The following is a 25314-nucleotide window of genomic DNA, read 5'->3' as shown; positions in this document are numbered from 1 at the left end:
CATTGAGAAAGGGGACAAAGCTCCCCCGTGGCCGTTACCCTGTCAGGGGATGGTGTGGCTTGAGCGCACTTCGCCCTGTGCTGCACAGCATGTGGCAGTTCTCAAAGGAACGAGCCCGTAAGGATGATCAGCCTGGTTTAACTGGCAGATCACAGCCGAACTGGTAAAAATAGTACAAGATCTGTTGTTCTTGTGACATTCCCTACCCATCAGCAGCAGAAAAGCCTCAGACACTCTCTGATAAACAGACGCTTTGCCCAGATTTTCTGCTGAGGTAAATTCATGCCAGTAAAGGAGTTGATGCCTTCTAATTACTCAACTGTGAAAATATTTTAGTAACTTTGGATTGAGAACAAGATAGCAAGGCTGGACTGGTCAAACTTTTACTGGAACATTGTGTCCTGGTCCAGATGACACTTTTCAGTAAAAAAATAGGCCCAGATATAAAAAGTCCAGAGGAGTACATTAAGAGCCACCAAAGGTATACAAACCAAGATCTGTGTAGAATGATGGAAAGAACTGAATTTACTCAGGCTGGAGAAGGAAAGAGCAGAGATGTGATAATAGGCTCAGATGTACAGATTTATCACCCTTTGTAGCAAAGTAAGTTGTTCACCTGAAAATTGCCAAGAGATCAGAAGATTAAACTGCAGGAGGAAAGCTGGAAGTTAGACAGTTTGAAAGCTATATAATCAAAATTACAGCTAAGACTACCTGGAGAAAGTTTGGAAACTGCTGTTGAAAGTTTTTTAAGAACAAGTTATTCCCACATATTTAAATAGTATTTTTTAATGATTTTGTGAAGAAGGACAGACGTGGTAATTCACCAGGATTTTTTAAGACTGTTTTCTTGAATTTTCTGTGGACGCAAAGCCAGTCTGTTCCCTCCCTTCTGAACTGTCCAGCAGCAAGGCAGTCAGCTGAGGAGCCATAGAGGGAACCACCCAGAGGGCACCATCCAGTGAGCCCAGCTGGGATTCTCTCGGCCGTGCAGGGAGAGAGGCGGATGCACGGAGCTCAGCTGAGAAACAGCAGCTCTCCAGCAGCACGGGGTGGACCTGCACCCAAAGCACAGCTCCTCCTGCAGGAGCCGGGAGCAGCCACCGCGGAGCCAAGGACGCTGTGGGCGGACAGGAATATCTGCTTTCCTGGAAACACCTTGTTCCCAGAGCAGCCTGCAAACACCTTTCCCTGCGCTGCTCCGGCGGTAGCGGAGAGCTAAATTCCAGGGCTTGGAGTAAATCAGGGAAGCGTGGTTTGGTTTGAATACAGAAGGGTGAACGTAAAAGGTGAATCATCTTGCCCATATATCACATCACTTATCACATCATGTCATGTCATATCTAATTAGAAATCCATGAACTCCTTCCAAGTGCCTTAGGTTTGTTTTCTTTTCCAAACACTCCTGCCTGGGAGTAGCACAACCTTTGTAGAGTTCCTTCTCCTCCCTGATAGTATCACATTTTCTCTTCCAGTTTTAAAACACAATGCTGATGGAAAGCTACATGGTACAAAATCAACCATTTATTAGAAAATCTCCTTTGACAAGAGGCTTTTTAACTGTTTCAAAATAATTTCAGAACTGTGCAAGGAGTTTTACCTTTTACACCCCTTGAAGTGTACTTACAATTGTGATCAGCTATAATTAATCCAGCTTTAAAATACTGGTAAGGAAAGTATAAATATCATTTCTTTATGCATAGAAACCTTTTTGCATGCCAGTAAGTGGTTAACAGGAATATAAATTCTGATTGTATCTGAAAGACATCAATCTGCTCTTCATCCAAAAAATACCTGGAGAATTAGAGAACTAAAGGACAGGGTGAGACAATTCATTCTTGTAGAGAAGACTTGGTTTGGCTCTTCCTGTGCTTGGTGCCAGAGACAGGATAATGGGGAAAATGAAGAGAATGGATTTAAATCTGGCAGCCAAACTGATTGGCCTTGGAAGCAGAGAGGACTCCAAAACGACATGCTGGTGGGCTGGTGTCCAGGAAAGCCTGGAAGTGGTTTGGGAGGTTGCAAATGTTTAAAACTAATTCTGGAATGACCTGAAAGGCTTGAGTGTTTTCTGGGGATAGTGTGCAAAAAGGTCAGGGAGGCATCCTGAAGGACAGGAGGGGAGGGTTGCACAGAGCACCAGTGTTACTGCAGACACAATGATTTCCTGTGGTTTTCCCCTAGAAGGATGGGAGGCTGCAGAAGGAACTGGCAACTGGGTCAAACTAATAAATAGTCTCATGTTCTAAAACACACACCTGCATTACCAGAGAAACACAAAGCAGGCAACAGCTTTCTGCAGGCTATGGATGATGGGGTGATGGGCACCCTCACCCCACAGGAAGGGTTTCCAAACACACGAACCTGGGCGAACGAACGCAAGGGCAGGAAGCAAAATCTTGCTTGTCTGACTCACTGCTTGAGCTGTTCCTCCTGCTTCTGACCCCAAATACATTTATTATGCAAATCAACAATTTATTAAGGAGCAGAAATGTCCCCCAAGTACTCCCAAAACCCAACTATGACATGAAATCATTCAATACAGAAATGGTCCACTCTTTTTTTTTTTTTTCTTTTACGATATCTCAGGCTGCATCTTGTTTATAAAGAAAAGCAAAGCAGAGTAGCCCACAAATTTCATTTTGCATTACCGTGACTCATCATGGTTAATGGTAACAAAATAAATGTTTTTGTTACCAAAGTGAGGGAGTATGACTCAGATATATGGAGGATGCACTTTGAACAGTAAGAATCATCTTGATGTTACAGTTTTTCAGATTCAAAAGCACTTTAAGGATTTGCCAGGAAAAGCTACATCTATATATATACATATATAAAAAATCCCATTAAATCAGTTTACTGATAAAGACAAGGCACTGTAGGAGATAACAGCTGAAATTCAGGCTATTAAAGCCCAGTGCACTTCCAGACCACATTTAGTAGGAAATATCAAAACAGAGGCTGGTAAGAATGGAGAGGGCCATAAGCCAAACAGCAAGTACTTCATTTTTTGCTTAGAGTACTTCTACCGGGGGAGAAACAACACAGAAGTAAGTTCCTTCCTCCCCTCCACCAAGAATTTTGACAAGTCAGAACCATAAAACAGTTTAAGAATTAAGAATGAAACAGACTGCAAATCAGAATTAATGTGGAATTATGGTAGTCAAGTATGTACAATAGTAAAAAAAAAAAAAAATCTGCTCTTAAGAAAAACCAGCAAACAGGCTGAAATAGCTTCCTCTGAAGGCTCTCAAAAATGGGACCATGGAAAAATTAAGGAAGGAGCTGCCATTATGCTGTGGTCATTAACAAAGTCCCTGATTACATCAGTTGGACCTTTAAAAGAAAAAAAATAAAATATTAAATATAAAAAAGTTAACGGAACAGTTTTCTTTACTAAAATTGACAACATGGTAAAGTTAGGGAACTCCCTAACAGTCAAGATACCAATTTCTTGAATACTCGGCAATATTTTTTTATTTCCAGGAGCAAACAAACAATAAAGAAGAGTTGATAAAGTCAGTGTGTCCCTGCTGTGTGATGTAAGCTGGCAGGAGACCTAATTCAGCAACCTCCAGAGGCCCCCTCAAACCCAGTTTTCTATGACTTTATCAACTCTGATCCATGGCAACTAAAACGGAGTATATAAAATGTGATGGCAAATGTTGTTTTGACAAAGTTTATTACATTCAGAGAGGTACAATTTGTGAGGCAACAGTGGGTCTATTAGAGTATATTTAGTCTAAAGATACTACACTGCTTCCCCCTATCCTGAGACTAATTTTCTCCTCTCCCATTTTCCTCAAATTACAGTGTTTCTTCAAATTTGTAATTTTCTGCCTCTTCAAAACAGAAGGGAACTCATCTCTCATGAGAACTTATTATCACAGAGATCACCTCTAAAGCAGTACCTTGGTACCCACTTGTGTTCTATAAATGCTAAGAAAAATTACATAATGTTATCTCATAACGGGAGAAAATTCTCTTTCAGGGATGGAATGCTTTAAAACACATAAATGGAGATAAAAGTAGACTGAATCAGAAAATGGACACAAGGGATTTGGCTAGAAAACAACTAATATTCTGATATGAGGATGCACTGGAATTAAAATGTACTCCAAAAAGCTGAATTAATATTGCAATTAAAAAAGGAAAAAAATTAAATTAAAAGCCAAAGTAATTTAGTTTGAATCCTGCATTTACAACCAGGGTGCCATGACAGTGAGAAAGCTGCCATGGCACAAACATCCCCATGAACCACAATAAAGACTAGGTTTGGTTTCTATATGTGAGATTTCTGCCCCAAGGTTGAAAATAAAGGCTCTGGGGCCATAACATACTTGTGATATTAATAATGCCTACTTCAATGTTTATTATCTAATATCTGCAGAGATGCATTTGAGAAGATAATTTTGTGTTTGAAGCAGATTAAAATGTATTTAATTATCCCAGATTTGTTTTCCAACTCCAGCAACATTCTGTCTCTCAATCTCAAGCTTGATAATATGTTGATAACAGCCTGCATTAATAAGTAGGTGATAGCTGACACCACTAATTAACGTTTTACAACTGCAGTTGAACTAGGATGATGAAACATATTTAACTGCTTTCTTATTTATAAGCCAGCACGTACCATAAAATTCCCCATTTAAAATTCTGCAGTTTCATCACAGGCCACAGAGCTATTTTAGTCAATGCTTAAAACACCTCTTGTATCAATCCTTTACATTTGTTACCCATTAGGATTGTCTTGGGCTTTCTCTGAACTCTTGCTATTGCATTCCAGCCTCCCAATGTACACATACAGAGAGAAGCTGAGGTCAGCAGCCAGGTCTACTGGCTTTTAAGTGAGAAAACCAATACACTGGGCAGCTTTGATAAAACGCTTACTGGTACAGAGAAAGCCAACACATCCTACACAAGATCACTCACACAGGCCCAATCTCCTTTGCCTTGTGCTAGTTATATTAATTGAAAAACACCTGGTCAATTGCCTCCTTCATTCTGGAACAGCCATTCTAGAATGGAGCAAACTCAACTCAGCACAGAAAATCTGACTATGAATCAATACAAAGCCAAGCAAAAAATATACAAAATCTCAAAGATCGACTTTAAACACAAAGTGCAATAAAAATTCAAACCCTGAACTAAGATACACACAACAGTGAAGACAAAGCTCTGGGTGTGGTATTATCACCCACACAAGTGTCACAGAGACAGAAAGAATGTGTACAGATTTCCCTTCTTCTGACCTTCAGCTCACTAATCTGGAAAATCTTTCTATGAAATGTGAAGTGTCTTAATGAAAACGTTAATTTGATTTGTCCCATTTCATTTGGTCTAAATCCTTTGACAGGAAAGCTGACCCCATCTGTTAATTTCCAGTTTTATTTTCAGACACCCATCTCAGGTTCCCATTGTGATTCACTTAAAGGGTCTCATGAAGGAAGAGTAACAGTGAGAAGGGAGAACTGCACAGGAGGCCGCTGCCACCACTCATTCAGCTTCTCGTCACAGGCAGCACTGTGTGTCATCCATTACAAAGCATGTATCAGGAACAATGCTAAAAAGGCTAAATTCCTTAAGTACTTTAAATTTAACTTTTCCATGGAAGATAATTTCTCTTTTACAGTTGAAACACCCAACAAAACCAAACCGCAGGATAAAACCCTATGACAAGCTCTTTGGAGTACTGATAATTTACAATCACAGATTTTCTAAATGTATTTCCAATTATATTTCTTTAGCCTACTGTACCTTGCATAAACTGGAAAATTCAAAACAAAAATCAATTTCCACTACATAGTTATAGATGTCAGGCAATGCTGTTTGTCCAATGCAACAGACTTAGACTATCAAACAATATTCTTAGAGGCTGCCAGAAAGTGATGCAAGAAAAAGTTATCACAACCTGTCCTACACTTTGCTACTTCCTGTGCGTGCTACTTTTTATCTTGATTGCTGGCATATAGTTTCCCTTCCAGCCCTGTTCTCCACATGCTCCTTGGTGCAGTCAGTTAATAATTACAGTGATATGGACAGACCTCTTGTAGCTTAATTCCCCAGAGCAGCTCAGTACCTGGATCTAATTTTCCATAGAACAGAGGAGAACAAACAGAGGCAGAAGAAAATAAAGAAAAATAAGTCCTTGCATTTAATTATTTACTTGTTCTCTGTGTGTGCTTCATATATATGTATGCATGGACAATATCATGCTAAGTGAAAGACATAAGAACATGGAAAAAGATACCTCAACATCTTTGGCAGCCGTCCCACAAACGGTCCTGAAAGAAGTCAGGAGAAATAAACAGTGACATACTCCAAGAGTTATGAAGCCTAGGGGGAAAAATCTTGAAAATTTCCAGAGAAAACGAGGATGAAGAAAACAGAAATTTCTAGGAGAAAACTGAAATTAAACTTTCACACAGTATTTTCTCTCAGAGTGAACGCTGAAATGGTTTCTGGCATTTAGCAGTGTTTTGTTCACACCATGCCTCAGAAGGCCTTCTGTATTAATCTGTACTTCAAACGAGGCACAGATGAATCTGAGCTGGAAGAGACACCATCCAATTCAACCCTTTTCCCCAAGACAGACTCAACTACATTATGTCATTCTTGACATATTGTTCCTAATGAAAGGTGGACAAACCCAGCGATTTCTCAAAGCCAGCTATTCCAGGGTTTCACAATCTCTACGTTGCAGGTTCTCCCTCTGATCTGACCTGAAGTTTTCCTGCTCCAGAAAGCCCCTTATTTCTTGCAGCACCCAGCATGACACTGAACACACACGATGCCCCTTCTCTGCACAGCTCTTAAAATACCCGAGGCCTACCACGTCCCTTCCCATTTTTCTCTTCTTTAGACTAAACAGCTCCATTTCTTCTGATCCTTCCCCCGAGTTATCTCCCTGAGGTATCAGATCACCCTTCTCTGGACACTCTCCAATGATACAGACGTTGCTCTTGGAGAATGATGCCCAAGTTTGGGCAAAAGTGCTCCAGCCGTGGAGAAGAAAGGCTCTTCACAGACCTACCAGGCCCCACGAACAAACTTATGTGATGTTTGCCTTTTTTGTAACAGCATGACATTGTTGACCTCACACCCAGTGCATGATGCACCGTAATTCCAGGCTCTTTGCTAAAGGAATACTGTCTAAGGAGCTGATCACCATTCCCAGCCTGTTAAATTTCTTCCTGCCTCAGGAATTCAGCAGAGTATCTTCTATTTATCACTGCTGGCTTTAATTCTGCTTTATTTTTCAGATTATGTCTCTAATTTGTCAAGATGATTTTCAGTATCACTACAGTCCCTTAATGCTGGCAGGCCCTCCTATCTCACCAGCACATTTAATCAGAACATTTTATTTCATCATCTCAGTTCTTAATGGAAACACTGATCAGAATTAAACTCAGGACTGCTGACTGCCAAGTCGCTTTACTGCAGAGCAGATAAAGTATCAGGTCACCTCCTGGTACTTCAGGCTGATATTCTGCAGCGCTCATGCTTTGTTAACTACAGAACAGGGAATATAGCTAATGGAGTGTTATATATGCTTCCCAGGATCCCGTCAAGGCTCCAGGACCCTTTGCTGCAGCTCAGAGCACAGCAGGTAACTTCCCAGTCACGCACCACTGTACTGGCTCCTTCCCAGAGCAACACCCTGCTGGAACTGCAGCCTGGGCCAGGATGCACCCAGGAGCAAGGGAAGAGGAGCCTGACCAAGAACTCGCACCCTGAGAGCAAAGGATTTCTGTTTGCCTGAAGTCAGCTACACTGCCTTCAACTCAAAGTACTTAGCCCACTCCTGTTTGCCAAAATAAGTCTTAGTTTGCTCCAGTATTGTCATCTTTAATGCTGAACTAGGTATCACTACACGGGGATGCCTAGAGCCATATGCCTAACACACAGAGCTATATATGTATGTTTATAAATGTGTGACATTTCTGAGTTAGGTAAGAGATGTAATTACTTACATTACAACAACACTCAGATTATGCTTACTGATTATACAATCTATTTCTGTCTGCTTTGGATGAGCAAATTCTCAATATTCCATTTTATCCCAGGGGAAAAAAAGGATTTGTTTCCCCAGACTTTCAGCATTTCCCAACATCTTCCATCTCTGCATTCCACCCACAGTGCAAAGCTCATTCCTGAGCTAAGTGCAGGGCTTCCATGACTCAGAAAAGGAGTTCAGATTCTCACTGATCTGTAACTCCAGCTGCGCATCAGATTCTACAGAGATCCCTACTCTGGAATAGATGAGAAACCTTCCTGTGGCCCAGATGGACTCCAGTGCACATCATGGTCCCCAGGCTGCAGGTCTGATGGTCAGCAGAAAACCAGGAGCCTAGAGAAGGAAGCAGGTATCTAAATAATGCCAAAAGCATTTACAGCATATTAAGTCTAGATTCCTTCTTATCAGTCCATACTAACTGTCAGATTCCTTTGCTAAATTAGATATTGTTCCAACAAACACCACTGCATTACATAATGCCTGCTACACAGAACTGGGGCAGCTACCCCAAGACATGTTCCTCTGAGCTTACAGGCTTTCAGCCAGGTATCCCATTCTCCTCAAATTATTTAGGTTTTGAGGGACGTCTGTTACCTTCAAGAAGAAAACAACCACAAAAAATACTGTATCACACAAAACAATTCATCTGGAGACAATTTATGCCGTTCACACCCAAGCCCAACGACCACCACAGGTTTAGTCCAGCTGTAGGACGTGGGAGAGGCCGGGCAGTGTCCCAGAGCTGCCCAGGGCAGAGCACACCCTGTCACCCGGGTCCCTGCTGCCATCCCAGCTGTGCAGCTGCTGCACAGAGCTGCTCCCTCACCTCCCTTCACAGCCCCAGCACATCACACTGGCCCTCAGCCCACTGGCTCACGCCTTTCTTCTCCATCCCTGAGGCTCAGCTCAGCTGAACCCCCCCACACACACCCAGAAATAAAGCCCAAAATAAAAAGCTGTGGAAGCCAGCCCTACTAGTGGCCGAAAAGCAATAGTTTTGGATGGAGTGAATGGGGAAAGTGACAATAGTGTGGGAAAGCAAGGAATAAAAGTAGCCAAAGGCTCACACACAGGGTGTGAGAATGCAGACAGGGACTCAGAAGTGGTCAGGATGACACAGTTCACCAGCTGCCACACTGTGGTACAGCACAGGGGGAAAAAATAATTCTGCCTCTTCCTTCTAACATGTCACCTCCAGCCTCCTTCCCTGTACTAGTTCACACACAGGACAGCCACCAAAAGAAGGGTCTAACACAGGCCATGGAGGGGCTGCCTGGAGACCTGTGAAGAACTTGGGCTGTTCAAAGTCTTCTCCAAAATTTAACTCCCGTTTGGCAACCTGAGTCAGTGTTCCCTCATGACTCCCATTTACACAAGTCCCTCTGCATTTGACTGATCCAACAGGCAATGTTTAGAACATGTTCTAGTTCAAGGTGTTCATGCCCATGGCAGGGGGCTGGACTAGGTTTAAAGGTCCCTTCCAACCTAATCTATTCTTTGGTATTATGTTAAGCACTGGATGTGTACTGGGAGGCATGGAGCATCCAGGTGATCCTCTGGAAGATAGCAGGTCTTTAGCCTGGAACTAACCCATTTAAGAACTCAAGAAATAACAGCACTTGTCCTGGATTAGGAGTGTCCAAATCCTGGCATTTTAATCAAGACACTCTTCTAAGAAGGCATTAAAAGCAGTCATCGGAGTGTTTATCTTCAGCAAGAGTGGAAAAGTATTCTCTGAACCTGCCTTGTGAGTACTCTACCCAGCCTATTAAGCCCTCACCAATCCCTCCCTGATTTCTCACTCATGTGAAATAGTTCTCTCTCTACAGCTCCTTTTTCCCTAAAGTAGAACAACATCAAAAAAAACCCAAAACTCTAAGGGCTTAAGACCAGCAGACTAAGAAAATAAAGACGAAGTATAAGCAAATTTCTTTTTCCTATAAAAGTTTCCAAAACCAAAGCAGGCAGATTTGCAGAACCATTTCCGCCTGGCAAGCCAATGAAAAGAGCAAGGTTCCTCAGAACATGCCTACCTTTTACTGTACTTAAAGTAGGATCAAAGTAGTTAAACTGAGCTACAGTTATTCTTAACTTGTCTTTTTCTCATGTTCAGACAATCTGTGCAGCCTCCGGGAGCCAGAGCAGCACCCTGGTTCCACTGGAACCCGGTCATCCCGTTCCTGCAGCTGCTGCATGAGTCATTCCTGTGCAGCATGACATTGCCTTTGTAAAGCACTGCTTCCCAAACCATCATCCTCAGAAAGCTGGCTGGCTACGTGCTGCTGGCGGAGCTCCTGGCCTCCAACTGCTGCGTGCCTTTAAAGACAACCAAGATGCACTGAACTATCCTGGCACGCGTTTCCCTTGAAAGCTATTGCTTTAGTTGCCGCAGGGCAACTCTGTTCTTGTGAATGACTGAGGAGGTGTCTTGAAATAACTTCTGAGACACAGTCTGCACAAAGAAGTAAAAATAAAACCAAAACAAAGACCTGTGTGGAATTCTTGCTCTAGATCATGTGTCAGCTCTCCATGCAAATCTCCCTGGTCCAGCAAGTCTGGGAAATAGACCGAGACTGGGAATAATCTCCAGCTCTACCATATGGAGATGGGAGACACCAGGTCAGTTGCTTGTTTTATTTAACATGTGTTTCTTTTACCAGCAGTATTAACATGGCCTTGTTCCTGTTTATACTTCGGGAAAGGAGAAAATAAACTTTTTTCCTCTCATTTTGTTTTGTTCTTTCAGGAGTTCCCTGATCCTGTCAAAGGGAATTAAGCTAAACAGAGACAAGGCAGTTTTGTTTCAGAGTAAATGTGTCCACACTTGGAGATTTAGAAATTGTTCCTACAGTTCAAATGCATAAACTCCCCCCCACGCCTCAATCCTCATTAACCTTCTGATGTAAGAAGGCCCTGAGGTTGGGTAATTATTTTGTTAGCAGACCACAGTATAACACAACTTTAAGGCAAAGCACATGACACCCACCCAGTGCTTTCACCAGTTAAGAGAAGCACCATTTTAGTGGCTTAGCAGTAAGGTTTGTAACTGTCTGCAAAGTGACAAGAGCGATGCTGCAGCTATGAGGGTGCTGAGAGAGCCTGAACTCCCTGTGCCCATCCACATGGGAAAACCACCTCATAAATGCAGGACAACCCTTGGAAAGAACTGGCATCAAGACAATGTCAATGAGACCCAGCAGAGAACACGAAAGGCTGGCACTTCCCTGAGACAACTCCTCCCAAGTCCCTCTGAAATCACCGAGCAAAGCGGAGCAGCTCGCTCCCCAGCAATAGCAACATTACTTGACAACCAGCACGTCTGTCAGCGATGCTGTAAAGCACCAGCGTGCTCCGGCACTCCGCAGGGCAGCTCGCAGCGCTGAACCCTCCTGCCTCCCTGGGTGACAGCTTCGTTTCGCTGTTTCAAACCTATCACAAGTCCGCTCCATTCAAGGGTTTTAAGGGAACCAGAGAGGCACCTTCTGCCCATAGGATAACCCAGACGTGAACCTGCCAGGTTCACCCGTGCTCTTTCCAACAGGGACAGCGTTTAGGCTGGAGAGGTGAATGACGAAGTAGTAGCAAACTTACTTTCCAGTGATCAACTGGCTTCTGGATGGTGTACACATGGGCTGGACATAGTAGTTCTCCAGCTTGACCCCTTCGGCAGCCAGCTTGTCCAGCGTGGGCGTCCGGATCTCAGAGCCGTGGTACCCCACGTCCCTGAACCCCTGATCGTCGGCCAGGATGAAGATGATGTGCGGCTGCGAGCGGGGGGCGCCGCCCGCGGGCTCCTCTCCCAGCAGGTTCCCCGGCGCCTCCCCGGCACCTCCCCGGCGGCTGCCCCAGGCCAGGTAGCCGCAGGTGAGGAGGCTGAGCAAGGACAGCCCGGCCAGCACCGCCGCCACCATCCTCCCCGGGCTGGGGCGGCGCGGCCAGCGGCGCCCACCGCGGGCCATCCACCGCGGCGGGAGGGCAGAAAAACAGTAACGAAAAGGAAATAAATCAACAAAAACCCAACAAAGCCAGGCGGCCTCGGGACGGGCAGCGCCCGTCAGGGCTCCCGCCGGGCGAGGGACATCGCAGTCACCCCAACTTCGGCAACTTCAGCCGCTGGAGCCGGTGCCGGAGCCGGGCGGGTGGGCAGGGCCCCGCCGGGGGTCACAGCACCCTCGGCCCGCCCCCGGCCCCGCGCCGGGGCGCCGCTGCCAGCCCGTCCCGGGGCCGCTGCCCATGGCGGGGCGAGCCGGGGCGCCCCGGGACGGGACGGGACGGGGCCGGGACGTGCCGCCCCCGCCCGCCTCCGCCGGCGCTGCCGGGCCGCGCCGCTCCCTCCCCGCTCCCTCCGCCCACCCTCGCCACCGCCCCCGGTGGCTCCCGGCGCTCGGACCCGCCGGAGGACAGGGGCACCGCGGCCCCGGCAGCGCCCGCAGCCCCGCTCCTCCCCGCCCGGCCCCTTCGCAACCCCGGCTCCTTCCCCTGCCCGACCCGTCCGCCAACTCTTTTCTTCCTTTCCCTCTCCTCCCCTCCCTCGCCCGCCCCCCGCGTCCCAGAGGAAAACCCCCCACCCCGCTCGGCCGCCAGCCCCAGCCTCCCCCCCACAGCGAGGTGGTCCTGCTCCTTCCGCCCCCTCGAAATATTGATTGTTTTAAGAGTTTCTGACTTGGCCACAAACATCTGGAAGGTATGAACGTACCGGATTTGTTTCCAGCCACAAACAGCCCCAAATCCCAAACCCTCCAATTCTGGCGAGGCTGTGGCAAACGCCAGGAATGCGCCTTTGCAGAATACAATCACTTTTAAGAACTTGGGTTAAAGTACGAATGCGCTGCAGTTGCAAAATACAACTTCACCCTGTCCTGGAAGACACCGAGTCAAGCAGAAACTGACATTCACACACGATTAGGCTGAAGTAAATCTGCAGGTCCGACCTGTCTAACATGAGTCAGCATGAACAATACTTTATAAAACCTGGTGGGACTAAAAGTTAACTCTTAAACAGGCACTTGGACCAAGCCCTCCAGTTCCTGCACCTCTGCGCTAAGCTCCAGTTGGTCCCTGCCAAGGGACTTTCTACATCCCTCTGGGATCCCTCCTGGATTAAAAATAAAGTAGCGCTGTCTTGAGTGAACTTTAATTTGAATCTAACTGATTTGGTTCACATCAGGTTGTACAAAACTGTCCCCACTCTAAAATGTCCATTGAAAAAGATCTATTCAGAAATAACTAAGTGTTATGCTGAAGTTCTCAATGCTACAGCAGGGAAACATGGAAGTAAAAGTGGATTTAGGGATTTCAGCGTGCTAAGTAACAGCTTGACCACGCTGAAAAGTGATACAATAGAAGTAACAACTGCACCCTAAAACCTGCAGAGTTTAACTTCTGAGGTAGAACATCTTCTGAAATCACAGCATGTTAACACAAGCTCTTAAAAAAAACTCCAGAATCTTAAACTTAAGAAACTGTGACGTTTTCATCTACCATCCCTGCCCATGGCAGGGGGGTTGGAATTAGAGGATCCTTCCAACCCAAACCATTCTACGATTCCTTGAAGTTACACTTCCTTTAAAAGAATTTGCTATTCCAATTTTTATTCTCTTTCCCCACATTTACAAGACCAAATGAATGAATGTAGACACTTAAATGCATAAATGGTCAAATACAAATTGGATTAGTTATGCCATCTTGCCTTTAACACAAAAAAATACGATGCCCCCCTTTTAATACAAGCTGTAGTGGCACCATGGACCCAGGCAAACATCAGAGTATCATAATAGGTATCTGATCAAATGTATAGATACATATTTTCTAGCAATAAAGTAGGAAAAAATGTATTATTAAGAAGATGCCATAGAACAGCCCTAAGAGAACAGGAGGATAACAGAGCCTATGACTTTGCAGTGCCCCATTAACCATACCAAACCCTGTTAGTCCCCACCCAGCTGCAAATGAAAATATTTGAGGGCAATCTCTGCCAGACATCTATAAACTTGACCTTCTCTCTTTTTGGGTCTGACAAAGCTTCCTTTTTTTTTTTTTTTTTCCACTTTTACAAAAACAAAAGTAGGCTTATGTCAGCAAAATACTCAGCTGACCTTCAAGCAGAGAGGCCTTAGAAGATAATGTGCTATTAATAGTCGACTTAATAGTTGTAGATGCTCAGAAATTGTAGCCAAGGTTTATACAGCCCATTCAGAATGCTCAGTGAAAGGAACAGAAGAGTTGTGAAAGCTGGAGGAAGTATTTTTTCCCTGAGGGGAAAGAAATCCTGAACATCCATAGGTATTTAAACTTGTGTGCAGTGAATACATTAATTCAAACATACACCAGTTAAAACTGAATTTAGCACACCATTAGGAAGGGATATATTTTTAGTCCTTGCTATGCAGTCTCTGTGTGTATTGAGCCCATAACGGCTGCAGTTGGAGGCTCATCTGCAGTTACCTGCAGCCCGGGTGGGGGCTCTTAGAGGTGCCCTTTGCTGGCTATTCCAGGTCAGGCTGTCACTAACCTGCTCTTCCCGAGCCAGACATGTCTGACACACACAGACACCCCAAAAAGAACACGTGTTGCGTTTCCTTTCTGTGCCCTGACTGGCCCTTTGTGCCAGCTGCCTCGGAAAGGTGACAGTCCTGTGGGGCAGGAGACTGGAGAGAGCTCTAGCACAAAGGCTGAACATGCAAACTCTCATTCCTTGCGCCAGCACTCTTCCTGAGAGAGAGTTTCACTCCAAGCTCCAGAGAAACAGGAATAGTGATGGTAACTGAGGTCTTGGGAAGACAGTTTATAGAAAAAAAATAGATTCAAGTGCTAAGGCTCCTACAGTAGCATAATAACTGTTTTTCTAACACTTAGGTCGGTCTTGAGAAGGTAATTCTTCCTAGCTGGAGACTACATGTTTCCCTCACCTGTGACTCACAGCTCTCAGTAACAAGGAAGGATGCAATTTGGGATGCGCAATTCAGTGCTCTTCCTAATCATGCCTGAGGCCAGGAAACTTTGCCTGCCTGAAGAACAGCTTTGTGAACTGCTATTTTTAGCTGAATTGCTGCAACTGGAGGAAGAATGAAGTAGGCTTTGGCCTACACACAGAGTCAATATTCTCCATATTTCCAAGAACAGTAACTGTGCATTTCCTTTCACGTCGCTCATTTCTGCACGCCCCTGTCCTCAGCGTACCTTCTTCACAGGGGAAGGAGAAGGCAGGACATCCCTGCACTCTGCTTTCCAGGTGGGTGCTGTGCTTTTGCCAGGCACTCATCACTGAAAACAGCAAACTACAACACGAATAGAAGTCTGGTGAGTCACAAGCTTGACATCATTCCCTTTGCCTCCTTTGGTGGACCCTGGTAATTAATTTACAGATGGGCTGCTTGGGAATGCTCAGATTCCACCCGTGGCTTATTCCCTGCTTGATGATGACATAAACAGAGCTTTGCTCTGAGCTTATTCTATATTTAACACAGACTTTCCTCAACTCCCCACCGTATTTCGTAGGCAAAGGTCCAGATTCTGATCTCAGCTGCCTGCACTGATGTAAATGTGCAGTCACTCAACTGATGCCAATAAAGTCACTCTGGAAATCTGGGATGTGACCTTAGATATCCCTCTCGTGTCAGTCTCTGCAATCACTGAAACAACACAACTTTGGAGCTGGTGCTGGCCTCCCTGGAGGAGTCTCCCATTTCCCAGTTACATAAGGTTTATGGTCCCAAGTGAAACAGAACAAAGTCTTTAAATTCCCGTAGTCCTACTGAAACGGCTGCTTCTGGAAACAGCAACTGGTGCGCTTCTGTAGGAACTGGGGACATTTCAGTAGCAGATGCCAGGAGAAGTCACAGAATCACAGAAAGGCTTGGTTTGAAAGGGACCTTAAAGACCATCTAGTTCCATTTCTGTGCCATGGGCAGGACATCTTCCACTAGACCAGGTCACTGAGCACAGGTCACAGTTCTCTGGCTGTCAGAGCAAGGGGTGTGGACACTTTACTGGCTTTACTGAGTCTCTGAAGAGCCAAAAAATTTGAAGAGGTTACAGCACACATTCAGAGGCTGCCACAGCCATCAGCACGTCAGTGCTTTGAAGCTTTGGCATATTGGCTAACACTCTCTCTCAGCTACGATCTCCAGCACGGTTTCCTTGCCACTAACAGTATAGAGGGAATGGTCTGATCGGCTCCTAAAGCCTGGGGTTTCACACAAAGGTCACCTGTCCTGTTTAAAACTGCACTCTAGCGCACTTAAAAAGGCCAGAGCAAGAGAAGCGGGGCAAGGCATGAGCTTATGATGAATGCAATTGCAACATAAATCTAAGAAGTTTAAACAGGATGGAAGATTTATTCTCTTTGCAAAATTACTGAAGTTTTACAATGGAAGAAAAACTTTTTTCTCTGTCCAGAACAAAACTTTCCTAGTTTAGGAGGGATACACCACAGACTGCTGCCTGGCATTCACACAACAGGACATTTTTATCCCGTGCAACAATAAAGCTGAAAATATAGACTGGTCAAAAGGGTACAACTGTAGCAAAAATATAATTCTATGTATTTCTTTTGGCCTTATGAAGGATTTGATTTCAAGGTTACGGGTGCACAGCTGACAAAACGCTGTGCCTTTCCAATGCAAGCTTTTAGGGAGAGGGATGATTTAAACCAGGAATGGTGCTTGTCCTTAGAAGGAAGAATGCTAATGAAGTGTTTGTAAGGCTCAGGATGTTTTAAATAGCTGCTAAATATTAGAAATGGCATTTAGATGATTCACTGCTACACACCAAATAAAAGCTTCATGCATACAGAACTCTACAGACTGCAATATCACAGATTACTCTGGTAATAAATTCTAATTTCACCTTATCATTATTCAGGTAAAAAAAAAAAAAAAAACCTAACAAAACAAAACACAAAAAAATCCCCAGAAAACCCAACAATCACAACCCCCAAACACCCAGTTTTTACATCCACAAAAAAAAAAAAAAACCAAACCAACAAACAAAACCCCCCCCCAAAAAAAAACAAAAAAAAACCCAAAAAAAAACACCCACCCCCAACACCTTGCTCCTTCACCTTTGCCTGGGACACTTCGTTCAGCTCGTTCCTAGCTCAGAATTATTAACTGCTAGAATGTCATTACTGCAGAGAAGTGTTAGGTAATGGATCATAAATGTCATCTACGTGGCTCAGTAATCCCAGCTCCTCACAAACCAAACAGCAGGACTACACTCAGAAGCAGAAATAACCAGTCAAATCAGAGAAGCACCAACTTGTATTCCTCCTGCACACACTAGAAAAAGCAACAAAGCTTGATCTGGCATATTCCTTATCTGCCTGGAGCTGGAACAAATGCCTCTTGTCTGGGAAATGGGTCCCCTCCAGCACCCAGCAGGCTGGGGGGTTCCTGAGTTTACTGTGTCACAACCAATAACTGGGAGGGGAATGATATGGTTTTCTATTGAACCTGTTCCTGTTTTGGATCTCATAGCCAGTTTGGCTCATGCACTGTGAGAACACTGCCTTTGGTTTGCTTTAAACCCACTAGTACATTTCATATTTGCAACTGCGTACTGCAAGAACGTTCATTTGCTTTCTTTACTGCTTAACAGTATTAACAGTTAACTAACAATTAGAGTTTAACAGTGAGATTTTCAAAGCAGTCACAGCACCTCTTAGTGAAGACAGTAAGAATTATATTTAGTTACAGATTTTAAAGCTGGAAGAGCCCACCATTACCATCCGTGTAGCAGCTCATGTCACAGAGACTACAGAACTTCCCTGAAATAATGCTCTTACAAACATGTAGGCAAATATTTTAGAAACTAACCAAGGCTTCACTTAAAAGTTATTATTGTAGACCCTGATTCACTATTCCAGTTGTTAACCACAATCATTGAAACTTCTGTATTTTATTTCTAGTCTGAATTTGATACTGTCCAGTCCAAGAGGCAACTACTTACATTGCTCACCCAGTCCTAAACTCTCTGCTTACTCACATAACCCAAACATGCATTGAGCGATAGAATATGATGAAAAGATTAAAAAAAAAAAAGACGCAAAGCTTTTAATGAGAAATGTGCTATAAATCTCTTTTTTGATATTTAAATCAACCAATAGTTCATGCAAGTTTGGTAAATTATCTAAGAGTGTGTGGACACAATGCATTTCTAAAGAGATGCTATTTATTATGAATGTGAGAATGTATTTTGTCAGGGGGGTAAATTTCCTCAGTTTATTATTCCCATTTTTAGGAATAAGGCCCTACCTATCGCTCCTTAGAAAGGTCTTTGGTAGAAATGACCTCTCCATCTAGAGATAAGATAAACTGCATTAAAGCTGCTGTGCAGATACAGCCTTGTGAGCCCAATTTACAGCCTGCTGGAGTCTAATAAAGCTCTTCTCTTGCACTGTGCTGCCAAGACTATTCCTGTTGTGGATAATGGCTGCATGTGCCTTTTTCTGCTGCAGGCACTTTTTTCTAGGATCTAGGATTACATCATCAATTCTTCCAAAATTAATAGAGCAGCTACACATGTAAGTGACAATTAACCAATTTTACATTCTTGAAAAAAACCCTTGCTACACTAAAATCCCTTGCTGTGCTCAGGAAAACTACTGTCTACTTTGTGTCATAAAGCAGCAGGTAAAGGGATAACTAACCTGGCAGAAAATAAGTGTTGCTTAGGAACCAAGTAAGGAGGAATAAGAACGCATTTATCAAATTCTACTGCAAAAGCTGGCCAGAATGGAATTCAGTGGCACACTGAATCACAGAAATGTAAAATGTACGCAGCAGCATGTTCTGAACACCAGAGCAACCAAAAACTGCTGATTAAGGTCAGTCAGTAATTAAAAACCATAAAACCGCTCTGATTCCACAGAGGGTAATAAATCCCAGCCGAAACATTGTATAGGAGTGTGTTATGCAAATGAGAGCCTCGGGGCACTGTTGCAGTGTAAGTAGTAACAAGGAGCCGAAATTCTGCAGGTAGAGTGTTTCTCTCACTTCCTCTGGGAATGTGTGAGCGTTCTCAAAGTCAGCAGCTCCATAGGTTAGATGGGATTTCAGCTGGGCCTGGATGAGTGCCAGGATTTATGAAAACATACCATCCCCTGCCTGCCCAAACTGCACACGTAATGAATTAAGAATTTTCTGAGAACCCTTTCCAGCGTTCTGCTCTGGTAACATCACACAAGTGGCTGCTTGGATTAACAGCCCCAGCACCGTCCTGGGCTTGTGGATGAAGCCCCACCGAGTCCCTCTTCCGAATTCCCGTCAGGCATGTTCAATGGCTTGGATCAGGCTGTCTTTTCAATTACACACAAACCTTGTGAAACATCTCCACCGGTAACCCAACACTCTGTGGGCAATGAGGAAACTCAATCCTCTTTCAGAGGATCACCAAAGTAAAGCTTTGCTCTCCTGTAACAACAAAGCTGGGATTAATGAACACTTTCTGTTATCCTGCCTCAGCACCCATCGGTTCTTATCTGTTCTCAGAACTCCGCATTCCTCCATCCCTTTTCCAAGCACAGGCTCAGCTCCTGCGAGAGGACTTTAGACAGACAGAGCTGTGCAATAAAACCAAGCTGCTCTCCCAGGTGGGTTTGTGTTTCCTTCCCCACGCTGAAATGAAAACCTCCTGTCTCCTCGCCTTCCCGTTCGAGATGAATTACCCGTGCAGGTCCTGCGCTGCCAGCTCTGGACTACTGACAGTATCATTAAGCTCAGCTCCACCAGGGACAGATCTCTTCAGACACTGAACAGTAATACTTTTATGCTGCCTTAGGAGTTTTGCGGCACTGCACGTTGCGTCGGGAAGCAAATCCCTCTCCCAGTGCAGGAAAAGGCACGGGCAGAGCGTTCAAAGAACGCGTTGTTAGAGGTCCCTCTGTGTTTCTAGAGAGCAAACGCTGCCTTTTCTTCTGGAAGTGCTCAAGACAGAACAGGCCGCTCCTCTTTCTTTGCTGTTTGCTAGGAGTTCACAATAAATCTCTGAGTTGTGCCATAGGCTGCAGGCACGGAACGTTGTGTGAATACCCTGTGTGAGCAGGTGTGGGGGTAGTGACAGCCCCAGGTACCTTTCCAAACCCTATGCTGGAAAAAAGAACTTCCTGTGAAGTGTGCACACCATTGCACGGTACCTACAGGTAGGAGGAACATGTTTTAACTAAGGAGTGGTTGAAGTAAGACCCATTCATGTCCGTGGAACATCATGGACATGCAGCTATGGAGCAATAATGACCTATAGAATGTTTTTGGAATGACACCAGCTGCTGTAGCACCATGATTCTGCAGTTGCTAAAATAATTGCCTCAGCATAGAGGAAGTTTTACTGCTTTAGTTTCCTCTGTTCCCCAGTGCTAGGCCTTGTAAATGCTGTGAAATAGAAACTATCACCACATTCAGCAATGAAAAAAAAAACAAAAAAAACCAAAAAACAGAGGAAAAAGCCCTGAGAAACTAATTTCCTCAACTGGGTGTCAGCAGTTTCTGTATCAGCCTGCAAAAGCCTTGAGTTATTTGATCTTCAGGTTACATTTCTTCCCTGAAAATGGACTTTAAGTGTATATATTTGGCAAAATCTACTCTTAAAGCTGTAATAATCTGCCCCTGCCGGTAGGTCAATACTTTTATATATACATATACGATGGATAAAACAATAGTGGTTCCTGTTAATTTTCAATGCTCTTTATTGCACAGGCTCTTTCACCCACAGAACTCCTGCTACCATAAACCCTCAGAATTCTGGACACAGTAAGAACATGTATGGTCTAAACTTCCATTACTTCAATTGCCATAAAATAAAAACCGAAATCGCTGGTGTTTGTGTTCAGGGGCCTGTGCCCCTGAGTGGGCGGCCGCCTCCAAAAAATCCGAACAACAGAGGATGTGTCGCAGACCCAAGCTGCCCCCACCTCAAACCTGCGCTGCCCTGACAGTCCCCAGCGTGTGAAATCCAGGAATCAAGAAGAAATGTGTTGCCCTTTTTTCTGACATGTAGCAATGACCATTTATAAGTAAGCCGTATCCATCTTTTGGTTTGGGTAAAGAGATTTAAAAAACAAGCTCCTTTTTTACTGTTATAGGAAATTCCTTCTCATGTTGTCTCTAAAGTAAACAATTGTAAATGTATTCATGGGCATTTATAATATTGCCGAAGATCTATGTCTTCAGATCGTGGATGAGGCACCTAATTCTCATGAGATTTTTAAAAACATTCTTGTTTAATACATTTTGGATCCTATATCTCTTCTGAACTTTGTAGTTTTAATGCATTTTCTCTTCATTTTTAAAGGGAAAATAGCAAGAACACTCCCACATTTTTACCACAAATAATCTCAAGGGATGTTTCATTTGCCTCTCACACTCATGTTTGAGCCAACAAGTAAATTTCAGATGCTGATAAAATTGTTAAAGCCAGCAGCTGTATTGTATGTCTTTAGCTGTATTTCACCCTTATCAGAGGCAACATCCAAATGTTAGCCGACATTAATGATAAAAATGGACACACCTATTTTACACAGAAGAAAATATCAGGTTTAGAATAATCATGGAAGAAGTAGAAACGCTGTGTAGTTCACTAAGTGGTCTGTGACTGACTCTGCGTAGAGGCAAACCACACAAGTTGCTTTCTGAAAATCAAAGAGGCCTATGTTTGCTTGATGCCGAGGCTGTCACTGATTAAAGACGGGCTTGGCAACTGTATCAATGGGGCTTGAGCAGGCACTTCCCTGCTATGGCAGAAACCTGGAGCCAAAAACCTAGGAGGTCCCCTCCAGAATGGCCTTGCTTGCAACTGACTCCAGTCTCTCTCTTGTCTGATTTCAACCGTCCTGATGAAGACATTAATCTCCCTTTTTTTGGTTTACAGCAAATCATGACATCTCTGGTTACAGCAGAGCTCTCACAGTTACTAGCAATACAGATTAAATCCACAGTACTGTTCCTAGATGGCTCATTTCAAACTCACCAAACAAATATCCCACAGTCCTCATTCCAAGGATACAGTAACTTGGATATGCCTGGAGACATGGAACAGGAAACTTGGTTCCTTTCCATATTTTATGACTAACAGCGTGGGTGTATTAACTCTCAAGTGGAAGGTATTGTGCTGATCAGACTTTGATCCCAGTCTACTGTTTCCAATACACAGCATATAGTCAGAGAAAGAGTCCCTTGGGTGAAATTCTGGGGTTAAAAAGATTTAAGTGTGCGAGGTTGGAACCAACTCACAGAAATAAGGAATATACGGTCAGTGGAGACTCATATCACTGAATACACATCACTCAAGGTTTGCATATGGAACTCCAATGATTCCCAAACTACAGGATTTTCTCTTCACCTGTTGTTTGCCACAGACCACTGAACCACAAAATTCCAACACATCACACACAGAGAGCTGTAGGGATGCACAAGCAAATGCATTCTGAGGAATGTTAAAATGGTCTAAGCTCCCCGTGAGGTCACCTTTTAACCTGAGGTGCCAGGACCCCAAATATCGGCTGCCACAAATTCTCTTGGAATCACTTCTGTACCTTGCAAAGAGACATGAGTCACCAGTAAGGCTCTGGGAACTCTGCAATTCTGCCCAACACAACAAAGTGTCAATCCCAAAACACCCTGGTACAGAAAGCAGTGTGCTAGGGACAGGGAGTGCTTGGCTTTGCCTTGGAGGGACCTTTAAAGCTCTGCTCTGGCAATAGCACAAAACTGAGATCCCAAAACGTTTTCTGGGCTGCAGCCACTTACACCTTAGGAATAGCTCTGTCCTGATGCACAGCAAAAGAAGTGGGGAGATTTAATATGGGGGGATCTCCCTGCAATCCAATTTATCACTGATTGGTTCTAGAACAGGATCAACTAGAAAAAAGGCTTTCCCAGTGGGATTTCACCGACCCCATGCTTATTTCACTGACTTTCATAACACTCAGGCGAGCCTCAGAGATCCAGATTACTTTGCATTTTGGAAAGCCCAGTGACATTATTACCAGAGATGTAAGAAAACCAATATTTTGGTTTTATATTTATGCTCTTTTTTCCACTTTTTGCATTTCAAGTGTTGGTATTTCACAGTTTTTCTTTTTGCCAGCTGTTCCCCTATAAGAAGGGTGAGCTATAAAACCAGTTCCAAACTGTCGATGGTTTTGTAATCAGATGATGTTAAGGGCAGCAGCTAGGGACAGTAGCACTCAATAAAACTTTACTAGTTAAAGTAAAACTGGCACCGGTATTTTCTCTGTTAATATGATTAGCCCACTGGAAATTACTGCATGACACAGTGTGCTTTGAGCAATCTGTCTCCTTCCTTTGTTGTTGCACTGATCACAGATCTCCTTAAGGACATATTTATATGTTTTAGAAATTCTTCAGGAAGAAAATGTAATATAGCATTGATGCAAATTGCTGTAATACCATGTACTGAACTGATTTTAGGATATTATGAATATTGCTGTTTCTATGAAAATTGAGCACCGGTTACAAAATCCAAATTCACACAGGCAAAACCCAAGCACAAACAGACACACACACATACACACTTGGTGAATGCTTTTGGAATCAGTCCAGGATGATTTATTTTCCAACAGTAAATTTCCTCCGTGTATAGCATTCACTAAACACCACGGGCACTATGTACAACACTTTACCAGGATGAATTACACCCTGGGCAGTTTTTAATGCCAGGATAGAAGAACGTCAGCCAAAAGGTAAAACTGGGGGGAAAACCCCACCCATATTCCTGCTTTTAAGCCAGCCAATATCAGTATCAATGTCAATTGATACTCCTCTTTGTAAGGAGAGGGAAAATAAAACAAGTGTGCATGTATGTTAGAGCTTCTCAGTGACAAATAAGCAATTTGAAGTGAAAAACTAGGAAATCCACTTATGCAAGGTCTAAGAACAGAACTGGGGTTTCCCAACTCTAAAAGTGGAAGAAAAGGCTCCACAGGAGGATTTGAGAACAGGCAAGTGTGAAGCTGGCTCCTTACTGAACTTGAGCAATGTGATTTCTGGTTTTGCGTTTCCCAAGCAGACACCATGTTTTATGTCCATAGCCTGCATTATGCACTTTATGACTGGGACACACCACACATCTATTACCTAGGATGACTAATTATTTGGGAATTACTGCAGTGAGTAATGCCAGCAGAATTTGCTTTATTGCTTCAGCATAGCTGAGCTGGAAAATGCTTTATGGATATATCTAATTCCATGAAGACAAACAACTTTATAGCCATCGTTAACACAAACTGTAAACGCTAAACATGCAATTCTGTAGAATTCTTAGAGGCATGGAAGAAACCCCTGACAGCCGACCTGGAATATAACCCACCCATGCAACGTCTCTGCTGTCCCATCTAGGGAGAGGGAAGCAGAAACACGGCAGCAATCAGAACACACGGCTGTCATTTGCCAGAACACAGGGAGCTCCTGTAATTCAGTTCAGATGTAAGCCCGGGGTAAGTCTGTCAGCATAATCAGGATTTTCACAGTATGTGAGTCCTGCCTCCAGGCATTTGGAAACACCTTCTCCCTGCTGGCCCCTCACAGTACCTGGCAGTGGAATGAAACCAGACCTGCGTTCTGCACCATCTGCTTTACCCCACACTGACTGTGGCCCTGATCCTGCACACGCTGCCATTCACAATCAAAATTCCTATCATAAACCGCCCTGCTGCTCATGTGAGGCAAGTACAACACATGCATGGTTTTTGGCAGAAGTGGAAATTGTGCCTCTTTAGGGGCACCATAGAATTGCTGACTGGATAGGAATGGGTCCACAAGTGTCATTTCACTGTACAGAAAAAAAAACATGAGCTAAAAACAAACTGCAGAATCTGAGTTTCAATCACCAAAATTAATGCCAGCCACAATGTACTCACTAAGCAATAAAGGTGTCCCAGAAAATGGTTTGATAAAAAGCAAAGCAAGTAATATGCAAAAAGAACCAACTAGTAAGGATCCAACAGTGCTGCTGAATTAAAACAGGCCAGATCACTCTTTCCTCCGCTTTATTTTGGGTACAAAGCTGTATAACACAATCAGAAGTAAATACTGGGTATCACCAGCTTTATCCTGATAATTCTCTTTTCTAGCAGACCCAAAGCCTTTCAGAGCACGATCCCCTTCCCAAACACAGTCACGGGCTGGGAGACCATATTTGGCAAAGGTGAGAAAGCAAGGAATGTAAAAAAAAAAAGTGCAAAGGGAGTAGTTTACTTTATGAAGCAGACGTGTTTCTCCCCTTTTCCTCTACCCCTTTACAGTTTCTCCAGCTCATGCTACTGAAGGAAAGGACATGATTGA

General features: G+C 43.9%; 1 protein-coding gene across 4 annotated transcripts in view; it reads right to left on the bottom strand.

The window, feature by feature from the left end:
• ARSJ (arylsulfatase family member J) overlaps positions 1-25314 on the bottom strand; it is a 152679-nt gene that overhangs the window by 21560 nt on the left and 105805 nt on the right. Inside the window, exon 1 of one of the 4 annotated variants that reach the window (XM_053975728.1) lies at positions 11609-12125. The exons of the other annotated variants lie outside the window; for them this stretch is intronic. Coding sequence (XP_053831703.1) covers positions 11609-11976 — 368 coding nt within the window. The 5' untranslated portion in view covers positions 11977-12125. Of the gene's footprint in view, positions 1-11608; positions 12126-25314 lie in introns of those variants that run through there. 4 annotated transcript variants of the gene reach the window in all.

The sequence above is a fragment of the Vidua macroura genome, chromosome 4 (assembly GCF_024509145.1).
Source record: "Vidua macroura isolate BioBank_ID:100142 chromosome 4, ASM2450914v1, whole genome shotgun sequence".
NCBI classification, from domain to species: Eukaryota; Metazoa; Chordata; class Aves; order Passeriformes; family Viduidae; genus Vidua; species Vidua macroura.
The sequence above is the reverse complement of the archived record's forward strand: the minus strand, read 5'-3'. Positions and strand labels throughout refer to the sequence as shown.